A 19,228-nucleotide genomic window follows, 5' to 3' on the forward strand; every position below is an offset into this window, starting at 1 on the left:
ACTGGAAAAGGCAGTGGGTAATAATATATGGTATGGAAGGAATAATATTCTAGCAGCCAGGAGATGGATTAGATGAGTTAAAAGGTTTTTCCATTTTCTGACTTCTGTAATATCCTGTGCAAGGGATGATCTGAACTTTTTTTCCTTAATGAGTGCTCACATTATGAGTAATTTGATGGGGCCACCAGAGAAGTATTGGCAGCGCATCCCAAGCCATACCATGTCTCTCCATCAGCCTTGGAAAGGATATTTATGTTAGTGAGTGCCAAAGCTTGTTCACAGACAACTCTTGCAAGAAAATTATTTACAAAAGGGCAAATGGGAAAAAAGGAGAAGCTTTTTATTTTTCCCCAGCATAACTTCTTCATTAAAAAGGGTCGCTGTTGCCAGTATCTCTTTTCCCTCCTTGTAAACCCCACAAAGGAAATGTCTTCTCCCCTCCTCTGCCTGCAAAACCACCCCAGCTCCTGTTTAATCAGGTTAGCTGTGAACACACATTCAGATTTTGAAATGTCTGGGGTATTGGCTCTGTCTTTTACACCCTGCACTTGCCTTAGGAGAGTCAGATTCTGCCTCCTTTCCTCACCTTTTATTTTTTGGCAAGGTTGCCAAAGCAGCCTGCAAACCCTTTTGTAAGGGCAGCGATAGGCAGTGTCTCAGATCCCATCTCATAGGGATGGGCTGATGCAAAAGCCCAAAGCAGCAGCTTATTGGCTTTGCCATGGGGATACAGGCGAGTCCAAGCAATGCAGCATCTAGTCACACTGCATAGTTTGATGCATTTTTGACTTTAGAAGACCAAGCTCATCTGTTGATTTTGTGTTCATAGTTGGCAGTTCAGTAACTCTGGCAGCACCAGGATTTATTTACAGTAATGTTACGAGAAAAGGCCTTACCACAGGGATATTAAACTATTACAATAAGTTGAGGAAATATTTTCTTTTGAAAGAGGAAAAGGCTGGCTTTGTCTGCAGCATGACCGTGTCATATGGACTATGTTTTCTTGCTGTGCTGAAAAAGCAACGAGGAGCTTGAAATGCCGAAGCCAGCTCACACTTCAATAGCATTATCAGGCTGACTCACTACTCTCAGCCAAGGAAAAGACTGTGCAAACTTTGCACAGGCTTTTTTTCCTCCCAGCCTCAGAGATGCATTTCTAATAAAACAACTTCCTTCTCAGTGTTTTAGTATTTCCTCCAATGTGCAAGCCAATCCCACGGGATAAACTGGATCGAGTTTGCAGCTTCCGAGTTGAATTTTTTTTCTTCTTCCCCCTCCCTACCAGGTCACCTCAACTTGGCAACTTTTTACAGCCTTGCCTGAATATAAAGCAGGTCACAGGGATGGTCTATAAACCTATTCAGGCAGCCTGCAAAATAGGCAAGGGGGCTCCACGCGTTCTCTTTATCGCTCCCTCTCAACGTGCCGGTGGCCAGTGAAGAAAGGAGGTTGCAATCTTATGACTTTATGGATAGTGATCCAACCATTTTTTGGCTACTTTTTGAGTGCAGAACCCCCGGTTATTCTTTAGGAGGCCAGAATGTGTGAGGATCCAGGACTCGACTGCTATAAATTCAAGCTCTGTTCTTAGACTACACCATGCACTGCTTTTGTAATGCAAATGGAAGGCACAAAGTGTTCCTTTGATAATGTGCAGTCAGGAGACAAAAAAAGCATTCACTGCAACAGTAAAACTAATTCATAAAGCTGAGAGACAATAGGAAAGCATTATGGATATTAAAAAAAATAGTAATTTCTCGTAGATCAACTTGATCATTAATGTAAACAGTTCAAATGCAAAACAGAAGGAGGTTGGGGAAGGGGAGAGACCCAAATGGCTGTGCTGCCACCTTAGCTAACCCTGGACAAGTTTGAGTGAAGCAAGAATTTAGAGTTCAGCATAAAGTCAATGTACAGTTTGTCACTGGAGGGTTGATCCTTGGGCTTTATTCCGGATACCGAGTTAGGCTGGGTTTCTCTTCAGAAACAAGAAAATCACAGTGTTGGGATTTTTTTTTTTTCTTTTTTATTTTGATGTCTGAAAACAGTTAATAAACACTCCTGGGGCATAAATTTTAAGGGGGTGATTTCTCTTCATCACCTCCCAGAGTTTAGCTCAAGGTCATCTCACCTTGGTGCACTCCGCTGAGCTCCGGAGGAGGCAGAGGGCTGGAGGAAGGGGATAAAAGAGCTTCCGAAATGGTTCTCCAGGCACGGCCAGCCAAGCCACGGCACTGCCACGATAAGGACAGCGCTGGATGGTTGCCACAGGCTGCTCCTAGCAGGGCATGCAGCCTTTCTCTGGGGATTGCTGCTGCCTCGCCGCTGCTGTAGTTGAGCTGGTTGGCAGCCGTGGTGTTGAGGTGGTTCGGTGCCGTGAGGAATTAGTAATCCGAGGGGTGAGAAGGGCAGGGTTATTTTCCCATTTTTCTGGCACCGTTATGATGCACTGCTGTCGCAGAGGAGGAGGGGAGGGAGTGCTGTTGATGCTGGGTTGCAGATAAGATAAAGTCTGTCGCTGTCCTGGCATCCAGCATTTCCCGCCTGGGGTGGAAAATTTGAGGAAAGGAGTACCTTTGGACAAGGTGTAGCATTAAGAGACAACCTTGGATGCTTTCCATCTGTACCTAGTGGAGACTTTACTCACCATCTGTAGTCAAAGGTTGTAGTAAAAAAAATCATCTTATTGTTTCTTTTGCTAAAAATGCTCTCAAGCTGCATTTAAAAATGGGCTTTTACTAAGGCTACTGATTGCTAAATACCATTCATAAAACACTGATGAGCAAATATGATGGAAAGTTAAATTTTTCTCTCTGTCACTTTGATTTCTTTGTTACTGCTGAAATGACTGCTCTGACTCATATTTTGCATAGTTATTTTTACCTTTTCAAATGTTCCTTAACTGTTCATATTACCCTGGGCAAATCCCCCAGGGATAATTTTCATTTGCATGCAGACTTTGATGGTGTTATTAAGCAATCACTTTCTGTACTAAGTCATTATTAAAAGTAATACCACAGAGCCTCAAAAACACATTAATGGTGCCAAACAATCCACATTTCAGTGCTAGATTTATGGAAAGGGAAAAGCACAAGGTCTCATATCATTCAGTGGATGCTGCTCTATAGCTCTGTAGCAGCAGCAGGCTTGATCAGAAAATTTCAGAGCCAAATTCAGAGCCCTTATCTGTTGTCAGCCTTATTTCTTTAAATGCCCTTTTCTGGTTTTGGTTTAGTTTTGTTTTTTTTTTAACCTGCCTGCTTCCTACTTGCTTTCCCCTTGGATTTACCCTTTTCCTCTGGCCTTGGCAAGAAAGCTTGTCTGCAGTCTTCCAGTATACACAAGCTGGGCTGGTTCTGGGAAGGAGGGTCAGCCTTCCCCTCTGTAATCACTGTTTTATGGCTTTCACTGGAGGTGTTAATGCAGATCAAATGGAAAACAGTCCAGCAGGAGCGTTACAGCTTCTCATGCTGCCCTGCATACGGTCCCAATCGTTAATTCTGATTACAAGACCTAAAGGTAATTCTGTTTGCTCTCCTAATGCATTGCAGCTCTCCTGGTGGTCCGGTGTCTCTTTTCTCCAATTCCCATCTTGATCAATTGTTTGCAAATAATTAAGCTTTTAAGAGATAATGGTAGGAGCTAATGTACACAACAAAGTAAAGATCTCAAGTCACTGTTTATTGAACAGTTTGCCTTGATATCCCAAAGTGATCCAGAGTGATAGGTGGACTTGTCAGCTGGAGTCACTGCAGTGTTTTTAGTCATTCTTCCCTATATATTTATATATTTAGTAAAATTATGGAGTATCTCAAGTTGGGAGGGACCCATAAGGACCAGATCCAACTCTCTCCTCTTCACACGACTACTTCAAACTTAACCATTTGACTAAGATATGCTTTATACATATTCATTCATATATAATATAATCTATACACACACAATATATATATATCCATATCTATATGCATTTGCCTATATTCCTTCAAACAGCCATTAGAAAGTTTCCAGAAGACACTGGTCATTCTTGTGTAGGTGGAGTAAAGACCAACAGCAACAGTTTTGATTGAATTACCTATTTCTTCATAAAATGGCAGTTCTCAGGGTTTCCCTCTTTCTCTCTGTTGCAATGTGATGTCTGCCTTTGCCTGTGGCACAGGCCTTCCAAGCCCTGTGGGTGGGAATGCAACAAGGCTTTGAATGTTTTTATAGCAACCTAGCCTGTGGCACGCTGATTCTTTGTCAAGTCATTTCTATTATTTTTTTTATTGTTAGTCTACAAAGGAACAACTCGTATGATCCACAGAAAGCTTATATAATAATGTTGCTTAGTGTTTAAGATTACTTTAAACCACACCAAATCATAGTTAAAAAGCCTGCTGCATTGTGACCCTTTAGCTAAGAGGGATTAGCTGTGTGAAATCCCAGGCTGTCATGTGATTATGGCAATTACAGATTTATCATTAAATTAAAAGTTTATGCTGTACTAGGATACGAAAAAAAAAAATCTGATGACCTTAGACATACCACAATTTGAGGAATTTGTAGTTTGGGACTTTTAAAGCAATTATTTTTACAGTGACAATATTATTTTGATGGCTAATTTTATCCAGTCTTGTCTATTAAAAAAAAAAATGTCCAGAACAATTGAAAATTGCTTAATGGAGACAGACTTCTCAATTCCAATAGCTAGAGGCTGTCTAGTAATTATTGCTTGCTGCATGAAATTAGACACAGTTTGTTCAATTACTTAAAATTAGATCACATGTAAGGTGGCAGAGCAAAATAAGAAAAAAAAAAAGAATAATTCTGTCCTTGCTTGATAGCAAAGTAATGAAATGAGAAGTAAGCTGTAAAGATGAAAATGTTACAAATCATCTCTGTAGGGTTTGGGGTTTTTTCATTGAAGGGAAGAAAAATGTTGTGCTCAGAGAGATGGACATAAGTATGACTGTTGTGGATGGATGTGCATAGAAGGCAGACAGTAAAATACACGCTGTATTTTTGCATGTGTGAAATGCAATTTGCCCATAAAAAGAAGACAAATCCCCTTCCCTCTGTTTTTCACTTTACAATTCTGGAGCTGTTTCATGTACACACAGAAAATACAAGGGATGGTTTACAGGTGTGCAGGTCATCTGTGAGCTTCCTGTCAAGAGAACAGTACTTTTAAAATAATTGAAAATTCCTCGACATTTTTGGATGAAAAAAGATAAAAAGTCTCTTATGGAGCTGGTGGCCATGATGGTGGGCTTTGAAATGGATGTATTGAGTTAAGAGAAGTTGCTGGAGTTCCAACAAAAATCCCTCTTTGATAATGTGAGGTGATACTTGCATGTAACAAGTATGAGCCATGAGAAGTCACACTATGCTGTTTTCAAAAATATGTAAAATCTGCCAAATAGCTATAATACCAATAATATTGTGAGATTTTATGAGGTTTAAAGTTCTTAAGCTTTGCAAGGTTTCAGTTTATGTCTCATATGATATTACGCTGAAGAATACATCCAGAGAATAAGGGAATTTTGGGGAGGAAAAAAAATGGATGAATGTTGTGACAATGGATGAATACTTTGTGACAATCAACTGCTAAATAGAGTTGGGATAGGACTAACCAATTATATCAAATGGTCTTTATTGAAATGCTGTTAAGCACCTTGCAGCAGTCCAAGTCTGAATTAGATATGTACTGAGACTTGGGCATCCACATTAGGAGCTGAACCAGTTCCTCAAAACAGGACTTTTCCTTGAAACTGTTACATTTGCAGTATTTGGCCATTTCCTCTTGTGGCAGTGACATTTTATGCATAGATGGGAAGGACAGAAATGATATTTCTACATTTCACACTTGGTTTTGGGTTTTGCTGTTGATTTATTAAGCAATCTGTATTCACGCAGAAGCAAATTTTCTGAGAAAGCAAATCAAGTTCTCACAAGAAACTTATGATTGAATTATAACATTATCTTCAATTAAAGGAGTATTTATTTTCTGTCTCTTAGGATTAGCTCAGCACAGCTATGCTAATGTCAGGCAAAAATGTGCTGATTGTTGACCTTGCATTGGCCTGTGTTCAAAACACAGGCATTTGTTTATGTTCAGGATGCTGATCTTATTTGCAAATTATTTTGGGGCACTGGCAAGTTTTGCCTTCACTATCTCAGAAGACATCAGTGTGTTTTAGTTTTACAGAGAAGTTCTTTATCACATTCTTTGTTGTTCTGTTAAAAACAGAGAAAAGAGAAAAAAAATAGATTATTTGACTCTAATCGGTCATTTGAGACAAGTACAAAAAATTTTCAGCTAATGCAACAAATATCCTTCTCAAGTATCAAGGTACTGTCAGTATCCTAAGCAGCTATTTCTCCACTTCACTAATCTTTATAATTGGCTTGTCTTTTACTGCCATTAATTAAGTGATGTAGTAGCCCATTAATAATTATAAAAGAGTGACACACCTCAGCATTTTCACCTTTCAATAATAGATGTCACGCTTCTGTTTTGGTTTGGTTTTTTTTTTTTTAATTTAAAATAAAAAGTAGGCAAAAAAAAGCACATTGTTTTAAATGTTTGTATTTATTTTGGTGTCTTATAGCACCCTTACCCTTCAGAAGAGCAGAAAAAGCAGTTGGCACAAGACACAGGGCTCACTATACTTCAAGTGAACAATTGGTAAGTAATTTTCCTTAGTGTTTCTATTTGGCCACTGGCACCCTCTGGCTATTCCTTTGGACACACACCTTGCCCTTGTTGTTCCCCTCCCCAAAAGTTTATTGGTACAAAAGGGATATAACCAGATGAGTTTCAGGTTTTAGGTGTAGAAGGTATGAGGTTTGCTACTGTATTTTATTTTCCCATCATTTGGGCAGATCTCAGTGTATTCACATCTGATACCAGTCCTCTTTCTGGCTGAGGATATCTGTTCTTCAATAAGAAGGCACATCCATTTGCAGGACATTGGTCTTGGAAGAGGTTCAGATGTTGGGGGCAAAACAGGGACAATTGGTCCCATTTCTGCTGAGCATGTTGTTATTTGGGGCTGCTCTCCTGATTTTTATAGTGAGGTTCTGCTTTTTGACTGACACCCTTGAATCTCTTTATCAGTTTGTTTTCAAAATCCAGTTTATGAATAAACTTTGAGGACAACCTGGTTCTTTGCTGCTGAAGTACTGAATTGCTGGAACAATTTTATTTATTTGCTCCAGCTAAGGGTTGGTGGAGCCCTTGCTCTGTTAGAGTAGTGATTCATTTGAAGGAAGTCAGGATCTGTGCTGTTTCTGCAGTGGATTTTGGGTTGTTAACTGCTCAGGGTATGGTGAAGGCAACCAGTGAAAATTACTCATTATTTAAGTATCATACAGCAGCAAACCTCTTTTAAAAAAAAGTTTGATTTATTACCCTTTGATACTGCATCAAAATGTGGGTTCCTCCCACTATCCCAGAACAAGTGTCATACTTGAAGTGTACTGCTATCTAATACCTTGTAAAACTAAGTGTATCTAATTAATTGTCCTAATAATTTTAGATTAGTGTTTATGATGGGAAACCTTATCCTCTTTGAAGTAATACCCAGAAAATGGTCAAGGCAAACAGCAAGCCTGCTGGGGAAAAGGGAGGGAGGAATGCCAGTTTGCAGACAAAAGTTGGTTGTTTTTTTTTTTCTCCTGTTCAATAAGTGTCAGAGATTAATATTACTGGAGCTCTGATTACATGGCCTAATCCATTTTAGTGAATAAATTTGGTCTTGATGTCCATTGCACCTACATTAACAAACCCTCCTCTCTTAGAGAGCGTAGGAGCCTATGGGAGAGATTTCAGATATATTAAACCCCATTACAGAAAATGTAATTTCTGTCAATATAATCCCATGTATTCTTCAATTTAGTACTTTAGAGATAACAAGCTACTTACAATATATTTGCCTTTGGAGGATTAATTTACAAAGTGCACTATCTGGGAGACGCAGGCGGGCTCACATAAGCATAGCTTGTAAGGGTTATCAATTTCTGTGACCCCATAGCAGCCCTGGGAGATCAATTTTTTGAAGCCCTTTAAGATGCTGAATAAAGGAAAATACCAAATACTTAGTGTATGTGAAGTATGCTTCCAACATACTTAATTTAAAATGGAAGAATCAAAGGCATAAACCATAAAATTTACGTGTTACAAGGTAGTGTAACCCACAGTATTTTGGCTCAGCAAGAAAAAAAATTACTCCAACTTTACATTCTCCAGCCTTCATCCAGGTGTTACCCTAATTTGTATGGCTGTCCTTCAGTTTAGCAATGGGTGCTTTGGCCCACTGAGAAGCTGTGGGTACTCATCAGGGTTTTGTTTAACAATGGGGTGTTGCTTCTGCGGGGTCTGGGAGTGGGGATTCAACACGGACAAATGTGTCACTTTGGGATGGTTCCTCAGAAGAAATTTTTCAAGCTGATGAACATAGGATGGATTCAGCTAAAGGTGGTGGAATTTCTCCAGAGTTACCTTCAGTAGGTTTTCTTTCAGTTTTTTTTTCCAGGGTGTTTTTCAGTACCCGTCTCTCCTCGAATAGGAGGAGTTTTTACTTTGGCTTTGTGTCTGGTGTGTTAAGTTCCTTATCTGCAAAGAAAAAAATAATAAATAAAGAGGTCAAAATACATTATAACTGAAGTCTTGTGGATGTAGGGCAGACTTCCTCTACGTGAGCCAGTCCAGTATAAATTATTGTACAAATAATTTGTGGTGTTACAATTGTATAAATTATTGAGACAATTCCCCTTTTCTCCCCTGAGGCACGACAATTTAACACTATGGAGGCAGTGGGGCTTTCTTAAATCACAGTGGTGGGCAGAGATGCCAACATATGGCAATGCAGCCCTTGCTTTTTGTAATGGATGCTAAGGAACAAGGAGAATGTGAAGCTGTTGCTGAGTGTGCAGGTTGCACAGGGAATACCCAGCCATGAGGTGACCAGTGAGCTACTCATCCCCTCCCAAATCCTGGGGGCTATGGAGCAACCTCCTCAAACATTTTGCTGGATCCCTTTTCTTCTAAAGCAATGTGCACAAGAAACTCTTCCTACCTAAATGTTTTGCTGCAGGGAAGAGCTAACATATAATTTCTGGTTAGTTTTACCTTTCTTCAGCAGGCTCATAAGTCATTCAGCCAGAACTCACAAAAAAAATTTGCCTTCCTCCTTAGATTCTTCCAAACTTGTTAACACACATGTACATTTTTGTATTAATGATGAGTCATTGTAAATCACTGTTGCAGAGATTAAATAAAATGCTGAAGGGCAGGCTGGGTGCAGATCAGTCATAAATTATTGGCAGCAACACAGCATGTGGGAATACATGAAATGTGCATGAAAAACATAAACTCGTGTCTGGTAGCATGGTCATTAGCCCAGACTGGGAATGCTGGATTTTCTGGCTGAAATTAGAAGTTTGCCACAGACCAGTCAGTGAAGAAAGCATTTGTTTTCTGTAGACTGAAAGCATTTAAACCATTTTTTTTTTTTTGGTCATATTTTGAATGCCTTTTCAGAATGTGCTGGTTGCATACTTCAGTTTTCTGCTGTAACGAAAAAAAATGTTGATTTTCACATATGGACTGCCCTGGTGCTGGGGCTCCCTAGGCTGATACACATAACCCCTGTTGATGATGGAGGAGTCACAGGAATGGGGTGATGGTGTGAGATGTGCCAGAAAATATATCTGTGAAAGGGCACGTGTCTTTAAAAATACCACAGTCCTTTTACCATGACCCTTTTCATTGGGTTGTTTTAATTTTTTTTTTAATGTAATGAAATAATCCACACAGAGGACTTTTCCCTTCCCCCCCTCCATGGCAACTTCACTTGTCAATCACCAGCGTTGCCTTCTAGGACCATATTTTTGCCTCAGTCAGATGTTTCTGTTGTGGGAAGAGGGAGCCCTTACCCTGCTGCAAAATAAAAATAAATCTGTGGAAGGTAGGAAGATAGCAGAGTTCAAATGTCATTAGTCTAAATGAACCATTCAGGTCTCTGTGATATCAGTTGTTTAACCCCACAGCAGTTTAGGGTTCCAAGCACAGTAATATGAGCAAGAAGGGGCACTTGTATGATGCCTACATGGACATGGTGGAGACCTGAACAGGTACAGGTTAATAAGGTGCTTTTCCCAGGTGATAAAAACAATGAATTGAAATATCCAGGTGTGATCCAATCACTTCTTACCTCAGCTGAGAGCCAGTCAGGCTATATTGAACAATCTATACAGTTTTCTTGTTTACTATATCCCAGCTGAATCCCTTCCCATTAAGAGCTAATGGTAAATAATTACTGGTGATAGTCTATGAAGAAGTGAGAGCAATTCTAATCAAGGGCTGCATTAGGTGTCAGATGCTTGTTTATGTTTTAGAAAAGTCTTGGTGCACACAGATAAGATGTTTGTATATTTGTAGAATAATGTGCCTATATAACCTCCCTATATGTGCATGTTTTTATGTGATTGTCTCTCTAAATAGTATTGCATCCAACTGCATTAAAATGATCAAAAAAAAAGAGAATTTAAATCCTTAAAGCTCCAGCCTTTATTAGGTATTTCCATTCTGCTTTTTCCAAGTACCCTTGTGCTATCTAGGGCACAGCCCAGACAATGCTGGAGCAGCTAGTCAATATTTTATCTTGCCCTCATTCTTCTGTGCTTCGTTTGTTGAGCTGTATTCAAACCGTGCTTGAAGATGGAATTAATAATTACTGCTGGGCTTTCCTGTGGCACTCACTCACTGCTGTAATACCTGAGTCCTTCCCTGACCTCCATGTGCCTATATATGCATACAAGGTTGTGGGTCTGCATGGTATTTTTACAGTTACCCTGCAAAGAGAAAGAAAAATGTTGTCCTGGTTCACAGGGGAAGAAGTGAGGCTCATAGAGGTCCAGGTCCAGCACAGTCACAAGTTTTGGGTAGGCTGGGACAGTGAGGTGACTCAGGATTACAACAATTCGTTCTCATTTAGGGTCCAACGATCATTGAAACTTCATGTTTCATGGAAACTCCAAGTTTTGAGTGCTTTGGTGTCTTACATTGCCAATGTCCACTGTTAGGTATGGAGAAGTGAGAAATCAGTAACTTATGGTGGAAGTTCTGTATTCAATGATTTACTCAGTAGCTCTCAATCAGTCCAAGGAAGCAGCAGAGCTGAACCCTCTTCTCCAGTGCAGCATTTGGCTGTATGAACCAGGACTGGCTTGCTTTTCTTCCTGCCTGAGTCATTCAACTTTGTCAAAGTTTATTACCTGTAGAGATAGATTTTTTAATTTTATAATGCCCTGGCCTGTTCTTATAACAGACATAATTGTCATTGGGATGCTTGAGGCATTGAGCCCTATCAAAAATGGTAGCATGAGCTGGTAACTGAACTGTAATGAAGTACATTAAAGCCTAGGGTGCAAGCAACTCTAATAATGTGGTGTCCTAACTCTTGAGTTCTTGATTTTGTATTCTTGGCTTCTTTAAATGTCATTTTTGTATATAATTTCCTAGGCTTGCAAAAAAACCTCAGAACAAACCCCAATCAAACATTTCAGAAAAAATTATCAAATAATGTGATAAAAAAATTTCCCTAATCTTATTCTTGGAGTAAGATGAAGTGGATTTTACTGAAACCTTGTAAGAACGACATTTCAAAAAGGCTCCAAGACCAGCCCAAAGATGAGTGTGGAAAATCAGAGGTGGACTTGGGATAGGAAGAGCTGACCACCTTGCTGTATGTAGCGCAGCCAGCTCAGAGCATAGACACACAGACATAATTTATTACTCTTTTAGTCCCCTCACAACTCTCCTCCAGCAGGAAATTTCCTTCTGCCTCCATTTCTTTGCTCTTGGCTAAGACTAGTGGTAGTCTTTGCTGCAGCAGTTTCGGGGAGGAAGCGCTTTGCCATGGCATGGGCGGGCAGGGTGGCGTGGTGGGGACAGGAGGATTCTGCACTTCTCACGGGGGAGAGCTCCCCAGAACCCAGCCATGAATGGGGAGCACCTCTGGGAAGGGTGTCCTTTCCATCTGCTCGTCCTGGCCTGCAGATGGTGGGGTTAAGGATGGAGCAGATGGGGGAATGCAGATTGAGAGATGCAGATGGAGAGGTGCAGATGGGACCAGATGCAGATGGGGCAGATGCAGAAAGCCCCTGCCTGCCCCTCCACAAAGGGGCAGGGGAAAGAGGAATGGCTGCACAACTCTCCACCTTTTGGGAAACAGTCCCAGGCCCCTCTTTTCCCTCTGTGGTTTTTATATCATAGCATGCCACTGGTTTGGTGCATCTGAAGCACACCCAAAAACCCCTAAATCCAACTGATACCGTTGTCTGGTGTTTCCCATGTGTTCAGCCCCATTCCAGATCCCTGGAGGGGACAGAACAGCTCCTTCCTGGGGCTGGGCATTTAGTGTAGACATCATCTTTGCTCAATTCCTTCACTGAGGGTGATATTCACCCTGAGCAAAAGGCCAGCACATGACCAGTGCACCACTTTAGTCCCACTTAAGCACTATTTTTAGGGTGTAAGTGGGGGAGGAGGCCAGCAGGGAGGGAGCATAGCAAAAGCAGGTGCTGGTCCTATATGCAGGGTTAGATTTTCACCCCTGTTGCCCACCAAATTTTAGACTACAATAAATAGGGAAGACACTTGGTTTGCCGAGCACACCGCACGCAGGGATTTTTAGTCCTTGGAGAATAAAATATCTGCTTATTTTCAGATGTATCTATTACTGCTTTTGTTGCAGTAAACAGATTAAATGAGAAAAGGTCAAGATGCAATTTCAATCTGTGTAAGAACATAACAAATACTTTTCTCAGTAATCAGATATAGTAAATACAAGTACTTATTTACTTGTAAATGTTAAAACATTCACAAATTAGCCTCTCAACTTCAGCAACACGAACTTAACCATCAGATTTTGGAGAAAATTTACTTTTTTCCTCTACGTTATTCTAGAATATGTATACAGTTGTTATTTAAACACTGTTTTGTTAATGGGAATGCGTGCAAAAGTAGGAAAAAATAGGAATAAGAAAGAATATATGGTTTTGGTTTGACAAATAAATATTGTTTTATATTCCAGAGAATAAGAGAATAAGTGTTTATAGTATGAAAAGCATCCCCCTCCAAGAAAACCCCCTCAAAACACCAAGAAAATTATTTTAAAAAGTATCTTGCTGGGTGAATTGTTACATCATTCGAATGTTCAGAATGTGTGAGGTAAATTAGCTGCTCTAAACGTACCATGTGCCGGATTTTTCAAGCAGATTTTTGCATTTATGTTTTCACTAAGTCTTAGCTAATTGTTATGCCTTTCACCTTGAATGCCAATTGTAATAATACTATTACATCTGTAGTCTATTTCTCTGTTCTTAAATTACAGCAATCAGGAATACTCACTAGGTAAAATCCTGTATAGTTACTCATAAGAAAATATTGAAATCAGATGAAAAAATAATGTTTAGCTTGCATATTGCCTTAGACAGCCCTGGAGAGCTGCCAGGCAGTCAAGGTATTATTAGAAAAGCTGAGCAAATAGCTTACAGGGGGAAGAGCTGTGAATGTAAAGCCATCAGGTACTGTCAGATCACCAGATTTTAGGCTGGAATTTCCTTTTTTTAGTTCAGTAAAGACATTTTAAAGTACAGCACAGTGGTTCAGACATGTGGGGTTTGGGTTTGGTGAGTTGATTTAAGTAGTAGTGGTACAGTTTTGCCACGGGTGTTTTCCAAAGGGGTCAGGTGCTCAGAGGAGGTGAGTAAAGACTTTTCTTGTGGAAATGCTCCCCTTGGCTTCCAGGACTTCAGGTGGAGGAGAAGATGGAGACTTTAATAGACCCTGGGTTTCTTGTTCAGTCCAGACTTGTCAGTCTCCACACCCCCCAAACTGCCCCAAAACAAGGGTCATCCCTTTCAGGAGCACCAAGGAAACATGTTTCTAACCATTGCTCTGACAGCCCCTGGGTTCAGACTGGGAAAAACAAGCAAAGGAAACACCATTTATCTCAAAAGCAAATGTGAAATCATTTGGCCCAAGCTAACAAACTAATTAGTGACACCCTGGGCACTGAACAAAATAAACCTCAAAACCTGGTATTATTTTAGTCACATAGATGCTTTTTTGAGAGGAAGTAACATTGATTGCCACTGCAGAGCATCAGACAGTGCAGAGTTTACCTGCCAATAGTCCTGACCAGCAAAAGGTTAATATGCAGTCAAGATAAAAACTTTTCCCTCTTCTGGGGTGGTCTTGTACTCAACAAACGTTTTTTTAGTTGGTGCATTAATGTTCTGTAACAAATGTGATGTCAGGTGCCAGGGAAGTAAGATGAAATAGCACTGTGCAAACATTTTCCACTTGCTCTTTTCTCCTCTCCTGCACTAGCTTTGCTCTGCAGGATCAGGGTAGGGGTCAGAATGCTTTGCTTGCTTCTTCTTATTTAAAACATACTGAGATTCAGGTGTGCACCATCTCAAAACAAGAGTTTGGCTTTAAAAAAAATACCCATTCTGTACAGTATTGTGTTGTGGAAATGCTGCATTGGAAGCAAGGGGAGTGCTTTGCAATGTCTTTGTAAATACAGTTCTCAGGTCTTGGTTTCTTTTTAGTGCAAGGGATATCCTGATATGTACTAAAAAATTACATGCCCTCAATATATGAAAAAAGAAAAAAATAGAAAGACAGAAGGGGAGAGTAATGGCTTGTCATTGCTTTGCAAGTCAGGCTTTGGTCTATTTTTGTCATAGCTATCTGAAGAGTGTTTACATATAGTTTGCCTTTCTGGTATTCTGTGCTTGCACAGACCTGATCTCCACCTATTTTGTGTCAACAGTTGCTGAGATTGGTGTAGAGTGATTAACCATCACGAACTGAAACACCAGCACGTGGAGAGAGGTGCCCTCAGAGACCCTCTCGCACTTAAATCAGAGCTTGCTCCAGGCTGCACCTGCATGAAACAAACTGCCTGGTTGAAAGCTCAGCCTGAAATAGTAAAAATGGGGCAAATGTTGCCTTTTTCTTGGTTAAATCAATTTTCTCTTCTCAAAAATGAGACACAGCCAGAGGGGCAGGGTGAGGATGTGCTTTTGAGGGCATGTGTTTTGCCCTGCCTACCCTGGAAGGATTTTGGTGTAAGTGATGCATGGCTGGCCACAACAGCCTTAGTACCAACCAGGATTCTGCCTTTTCTTTGACTTTTCAAAAATCAATGAAATGGCAGCAGATGCTGAAAAAATATTGTTTCCACAGTTGTTCAGTGAAATCTAGGTCATGTAACAGTTTCATGGGTTATTTTTTTTTTCCCTTGCCCAGTCACTGTAGTCCTTGTGTCTTTTTTGGCTAGGGATAAAGCTTGCTGCTTTTGAATTCAGATTTATTCCAGAGATGTCTGACTTCCCACCTGGGTCATAAAAGTGGTTTGTACCATCTGGGGGCTGATCCCTAAGCTTTGTCTGTCCCCTGGTCTCACAAATTCTTTTAATCTTCGACATTCCTCTGACTTCCCTGTGTGTGTTTTGTTGGTGTTGTTTTCCGAGGGTGTCTTTTCTTCTGCCCTGAATATAATGCTGTCAGTAGTAGGATTAGAAGCAAAATGAATCACTTCACTTAATGGGAAATTATGTTTAGATAAAGTAGATTACAAAGTAGGTTATTAGTAGTGGTTAGAAAACAATGTTTTGAAGTGGGATGTCTTGGGGCACAGAGAGTTTGTTCAGAAGTGTGGGGTTGTTTTTCAGGTTGGCTGTGACTCAGAGCAGTATCTTTTGTGGTTTCTGGGGAGAGAAGAAAAGGAAAAAAGAATTCAAACCAGTTTTTCAGGTGCCCACATCACACAAAATACATCAGTGTGCCTGTATTTGTTGTCTTGATTGTGGTGGGGAAGACACAACCACAAGAACAAAGCTTCCCTCAACACCCCAAACCAGTGTCTTGGGGTATAGACCAGAATGATGTCAAAGCCTATTTCATGTGCAAAACACAGGTCCATATATTTTCTTTTTGGGGGCCCTGAGAGTGTTTTCTCCCAAAGACACTTGTCAAGAGTTTGGGTTTGACCACCCTGGGCTTTGCTTCTCCTTTTCCTGCAGGCTGCAGGGGCTGGTGTGGGGTGACTGGGTGTAGAGTTACTCCATACTCCTTCATTGCCTTTTGGGGATGAGGAGGGTGAAGGGATTCATCCAGGAGCATAAACCAGGTCCTTTCTCACACCCTTCAGTGAGTGGGACCATGCTTAAACCAGCAGCCAGATGTGGGAGCAGCCTTTCTTCTTTTGCTCAGGCTGGAGGACAAGGCACAGCTTCCAACTCCCATGCTGTATGTGGGGTGGGGAGGGAGGGCACAGGGAAAAGCTCTTTGGACAAGGCTCACAATCTGATGTATGGAAAAACCTTGGACCTCAAGGAGGATCCCCTGTGTTTGGAACACTTGTATGGCATGAGAAAGCTCAGAGATCATGCAGGCACTTCTCACAAGCTCTACATTCCACTAAAACAGAGGTTATGCTGAGTAGATAGAGGACATTAAACTGCTGGAATAGGGAGGAATGTTTTCAAAGAAATAGCCAGTATTTTACTATCAGCTCTCACCCATCCCTGCCACCAAATGGGGCTCGGTTTGCTGGTTTGATGTGGTCTGCTGAAGAAAAGCTGCTGGGTTGTGCTGCTGGACCCAAGTTACAGAGTCCAGAAAAGCTCTCCTCACAGATTAGATGAGAAGTTGATGTTCAGTCCCTTCTTGGAGCTGTACAAAAACACTGAGCTGGGAGATGTGCAAGTCAGCCTGGGCTGCTCTCAAAGCTCTCAGAGAGCCTGCACACCCTCTCTTACAAGTGTTTTTGTGGGAAGCAAGATTTTGTCTGCCAGCATGTCGTCTACCCAACCACCGTGCTTTGTGGGGGCCAGTGCTGTCCCAGGCAGGAGTTGGAGCAGCCTTAGTGCTGCTCTACTACATGAATCCTTGCCATATTCCTTAAAGGCTAATTGTGGCACATGGAGATCAGCAAAGTACAGCTGCACTGGGATTTAGGAGCAGGGAAGAGACGGGAGGTCAGCTCCGCTGGCGCTTTGCCATGTAAAGATTTCCCCTTACATCATCTGGCTGCTGAGGGCGAGTTTACATCTGCTTTGCACCCCGAGGGAATTGTGGTGTCAGGGAATGAGGTTGCTGAGAGTTCTCCCCAGTGCAGCCAAGACCTGCAACGCTGCTCTGACTCCCTGGCATCGTTGGGGAGACGCCTGGATGCTGGATCTGGATTTTCACTGCAAATGTTCCATGTTGGCTAAGCTTTTTTGAGGGGAATATATGAATGGGAGGGGAGGAGGAGGAGGAGAAGGAGAGCATACCAGAAAGACCAACAGCAGCTCACCTGTGATGTAGAAGAGCACAGGAGATGGGCAGAGCAGGAAAACTTATCTCCAGGGAGCCCTTCCCCAGGCACAATGGCTCTTCACTCCTCCCCAGCAAGTCCCTTCCATAATTTTGACTCAGAACTAGCCATATAAATAGAAATAGGCCTTAGCACCATCCTGCTGGAGAGCAGGCAAAGTTTTGCAAACCAGAATTGTTTGCTGCCCAGCTCTCTTCTAGAAAGACTCCTCAAGGAGTCTTGCAGAGAGATGGAGCTAAGGGAGCTTTTGGGCCAAGGGAGAAGCAGGGCCAGGAGCTTGAGAGTCCCAGCTCAATAGAAAGCCACCAACCATCCCTTCTGTGTCCAGAGGACAGGCCACCACCAGGCTCACTGCTACCCCAAGGCAATCACCATGTCTGCATTTTGTCCTATGGGGCTGGTACTGATAGGACAAGAGGGGTGGCTTTAAATCAAAAGAGGATGGGGTTACTTTAGACATTAGGGATAAATTTGTCCCTGTGAGGGTGATGAGCCACTGGAACAGTTGCCAAGCTCCCAAGCTTAAGGGCTGGGGAGAAGGGGAGGTGGCCAAAGGTAGAGCTGGTGCGTGCTGGGCCAGCCAAAATGTGGGGCATAGCCAGCTCTCTTACAAGGAGCACATACCTGATCTCATCTCTCTGCTTTCTATTTTTGCCCTCGATATGCTCCTTGCGTTAGCAGACTTGGCTTGGAGAGAGATTCGATAGCACTCTCCTGTTTGAGAGCAACTTTTCTGAATGCACAACATGAATCCATTGGTGGGGTCACATAGTAATGCTTGAAGTCAGAAGCTATTTTTAAAACTAAATTGCAGAACCACACATGGCTTTCATTAGTGCTTTACATCAAATTTGTCAGCTAATTAGTGGTTTTTCATCACTAGTTTTTCCATAGTATTTTATTTAATTCACTCTCCAATATTGTCTTGTGACACCCCTCAGCCCTATATACAGTCCCTGGCACTGGAGCTGTGCCAGCAGAGGAGGGAGGAAGAGGAGAGCTTGCAGGAGACCTTTCTGATGCTCCTGATGGATGGGCTCTCTGCCTTTGGAGTGTATTCCAATATTACGTGTCTGGAGTGGGCGGTGAGCAGCCCTTGTACTCTCTTCCCTCCCTACCTCCATTTAGTGTTGTAAATGATGTATTGCAGTCCTGAACTGTCTTTGGTGAGGAGGAGGAGGAGAAACCAAAAAAGTTGCCAAACATGATTTCATAAGGTTTGACTTTAAATTGAACAAAGTTTCTTGAGTGTCTTGGATTTTTTTTTTTTCTTTACAAATAAAGGGAGTACAGAGAGCATGGATTGCTAATGACTGGTAGTTACGGGTCATTAAGCTCACTAACTGACTTCAGGATCAGAACTTTCTAATAACAGCAGTAAGCACTCTTTTAACATTTATTTCTCATTTTAGGGATGGGGAGATGTGATTACCATTCGAAAGTCTGCCGTTATTTTTTCTGTTCATAATTACAGAGGCAGCTTGCTCTTTTGAAGGCTGTTTTTAAAACATTTGAAAGTATTTGGTGAAATAATTTCTGTGTTGGTATGGGTTTTTTTTTTTCTGTAACTGACTCTTTTAAAAATCTCTGGAAAACAAACACAGAGAAAAAAAATGAAAATATGTTAAAGTAAGGAATAAAGCAGTTACTGAAGTGTAATAATCTTGGTTTATAGCACACTTTCCATTTAAATTGGTTTTATTAGAGATAAACCTGTTAAGCGTTGAGGAATTAAGTGCTGAATAGAGAATGTTGTTTTGCTGCTGTATAAATGAAGGATCTCACTATGCAGAAAAGAGTGCAACTGGTTTTACAAGTGAATTATTTGCCAGTTTGAAGTGCTT

At 41.3% G+C, this 19,228-nt stretch overlaps 1 protein-coding gene across 4 annotated transcripts in view; it reads left to right on the forward strand.

Annotated features, from left to right (window-relative positions):
* MEIS1 (Meis homeobox 1) overlaps nt 1-19,228 on the forward strand; it is a 108,085-nt gene that overhangs the window by 78,390 nt on the left and 10,467 nt on the right. For all 4 annotated transcript variants that reach the window (XM_053973618.1, XM_053973616.1, XM_053973617.1 and 1 more), the window contains one exon: nt 6,594-6,670. In XM_053973618.1, coding sequence (XP_053829593.1) covers nt 6,594-6,670 — 77 coding nt within the window. The remainder of the gene's footprint in view (nt 1-6,593; nt 6,671-19,228) is intronic.

The sequence above is a fragment of the Vidua macroura genome, chromosome 3 (assembly GCF_024509145.1).
Source record: "Vidua macroura isolate BioBank_ID:100142 chromosome 3, ASM2450914v1, whole genome shotgun sequence".
NCBI classification, from domain to species: Eukaryota; Metazoa; Chordata; class Aves; order Passeriformes; family Viduidae; genus Vidua; species Vidua macroura.